This window comes from Pteropus medius, unplaced genomic scaffold (assembly GCF_902729225.1).
Source record: "Pteropus medius unplaced genomic scaffold, Ma_sr-lr_union100, whole genome shotgun sequence".
NCBI classification, from domain to species: domain Eukaryota; kingdom Metazoa; phylum Chordata; class Mammalia; order Chiroptera; family Pteropodidae; genus Pteropus; species Pteropus medius.
The window spans coordinates 10,763,987-10,766,130 of record NW_024353908.1 but is presented as its reverse complement, the minus strand read 5'-3'; the positions used below and the strand labels follow the sequence as shown (position 1 = coordinate 10,766,130).

The 2,144-nt window shown below is 41.0% G+C and overlaps 1 protein-coding gene across 3 annotated transcripts in view; it reads right to left on the bottom strand.

Annotated features, from left to right (window-relative positions):
- Positions 1-1,789: 1,789 nt before the first annotated feature.
- The window catches only part of LOC120593716 (uncharacterized), a 29,326-nt gene continuing 28,971 nt past the window's right edge, over positions 1,790-2,144 (bottom strand). For all 3 annotated transcript variants that reach the window (XR_005650420.1, XR_005650424.1, XM_039851595.1), the window contains one exon: positions 1,790-1,961. Coding sequence is in view for 1 of the 3 variants with exons in the window: in XM_039851595.1 (XP_039707529.1) it covers positions 1,921-1,961 (41 nt within the window). In the remaining 2 variants the exon portion in view is untranslated. The remainder of the gene's footprint in view (positions 1,962-2,144) is intronic.

The window sequence follows — 2,144 nt, the reverse complement described above, 5'->3', positions numbered from 1 at the left end:
AGGCATTTGTTATTTAACTACTAATGATTTCTTAATAGGAAGAACACGTTAATAGGCAGGTTTTGGTAAAGTGAGGTTTTTAAGCATGGGTACCAACATCTTTGGTGGTGACCGACCAACCTTGGTGACCTCAAAGAGGCCAAAGCACACTAGTAAGGCAAGCTGTCCAGTGCTTCACTCTGGAGACTGTTCAAGAGGCCTGCTTTCAGGCTAGCCAGTCTCGACTTCAAGCAAAAGAGATACTCAAGGAAATTTCCAGGCCTCTCAATGTGATTATACATCACACAGTTCATGGAAAACTGAAGCTGTGGATGGTGTTTCCACATATTCCCCCAACACGGTTCGGTTTAATAGACTCAATCGTCTTCTCTTAAGATTGCCCTCCTGAGAGTTTAACAAGAGACAGAGACTGACATTTATGGAGCATATGCGAGGTAAGCTGCAGAGGTCATCTTATTTAATTTTTACAAGCATACTTTAATCAGGCACATGAATGTGAATGGGAAAACTCCAAAAGGCCAGGCCAAGCTCTTGAATCAGGGTAAATCTCTTAAATTCCTGTATTATGATTCTGACTAACTGATTGCCAGGTCCTGAGTGCCTTGTCTGAAAACATAAACCTCAAAGTACAACAACAGATGATAAGTCCAGCCCAACAATAGTTGTTATTTCTTTTCATACAGTGAGTTCCGGAGGTAAAAGGATGCTGCCCTGTCAGGATAAGGATGTTGCATAAAGGAAATCCCCTCAGTTTTCCATCATACATGCAGAGGTCTTAGAGAAGTTATCCTGTTATCTGTGGTGACCCAGGAAAGCTATGAACATAAAAGTTGCTGCCAGCTGGTTTAACTTATGCATTTCTCAACATGATTTTCAAACATTTTGTAAATGAGAATGCATATAGCGGACTTGCCTGAAGTTCATATTTCCTCTTTCGACTTTCTTCCTGAGCCTCTCCCAGTGGCCTGGCCAAATTCCAAAAGCAAACACTACTCATGTATTCCAGTCTCCTTATTAACTTTTGCCACAGTAATTTCTGATTCATTGTCATGCCTTCATTTCACTAAAATCTATTCATCAAGAGAAACACTGACCAGCTCATTTTTGCCCTGTGCCCATCCCAAAAAGAGGAACTGGACCAGAGATGCAACACCACTTCTCCCCAGGCCCCCGAAAAAGTCCTGATTTTTATGACAGAAACTCTACATGGGGAATGATTTGTTTCTGGAAGAATTTCATGCATCTCTCTGAAGTGACAAAGAGATGGCTCATTACCAAGAGCCTGTGAGAGCAAAATGGAAGGGCAACTGATGAAAACCACTTTCAGGTGTCTCAAAAGAAAAAAATGCTCCTGGTACCTCTCAAAGAAGATGAACTTGGTTCTATCATGCTACCTGGGAGGAAACAAGCAACAGGAAAAACCTAATATCTCGTCTTCTGAATCAACACCGCTCTTGATTTTCTCTAGCTTACAAACAAATGAAGGTATCCTAGCAGCTTCAACTTCTTCTTCTCACCCCAAATAAGCAATCCTTTGATTCTCAAGCTATGATAAAACGTACGTGAAAGTGAAAGCAAGACTCTCATCTACATGGATTTTGACAAAAAGAACACTGAAACGCAAGCCCTTATTTCTAGCCAACCAATAGAAAAGAGTGGAATATAGAAATGGGAGCAATTCTGAAGGTTTCCCATGGTTACAGCTGCTATGGAAATAATTTTCTTCTCTGAGGTTTTCAGATATCTGAGCCTGGCTTCAATCACAGTTTAAAGAAGGAGAACAAAGGGAGAACATGAACAGGTTCTTTTATTTAAAGTTTTAAAAGGTTCCAAATTGGGATGGTTAGAGGATGGGTACAGACACCAGTGGTAGTGGTAACCTCAAAAGACTCCATCAGAGTCGCCCAGCAAGAGGCAACATCAATCCCTCATGGTCTGGAGGAAATCGGTGCTTTCTAGACCTAGAGAGATACAAACGGATCTTTTAAAGCAAAAAGTGAATCTTATCACTCCCCCATGTAAAATTATTCACTGGCTTCCCACTATTCCTAAGATAAAATCCTAAACCTCCATGACAATCTAGACCAGGCATTCTTCTCCCACTTTATATCGCTTCTATATCTCTTCTCTCTCCCTCTCTCTCT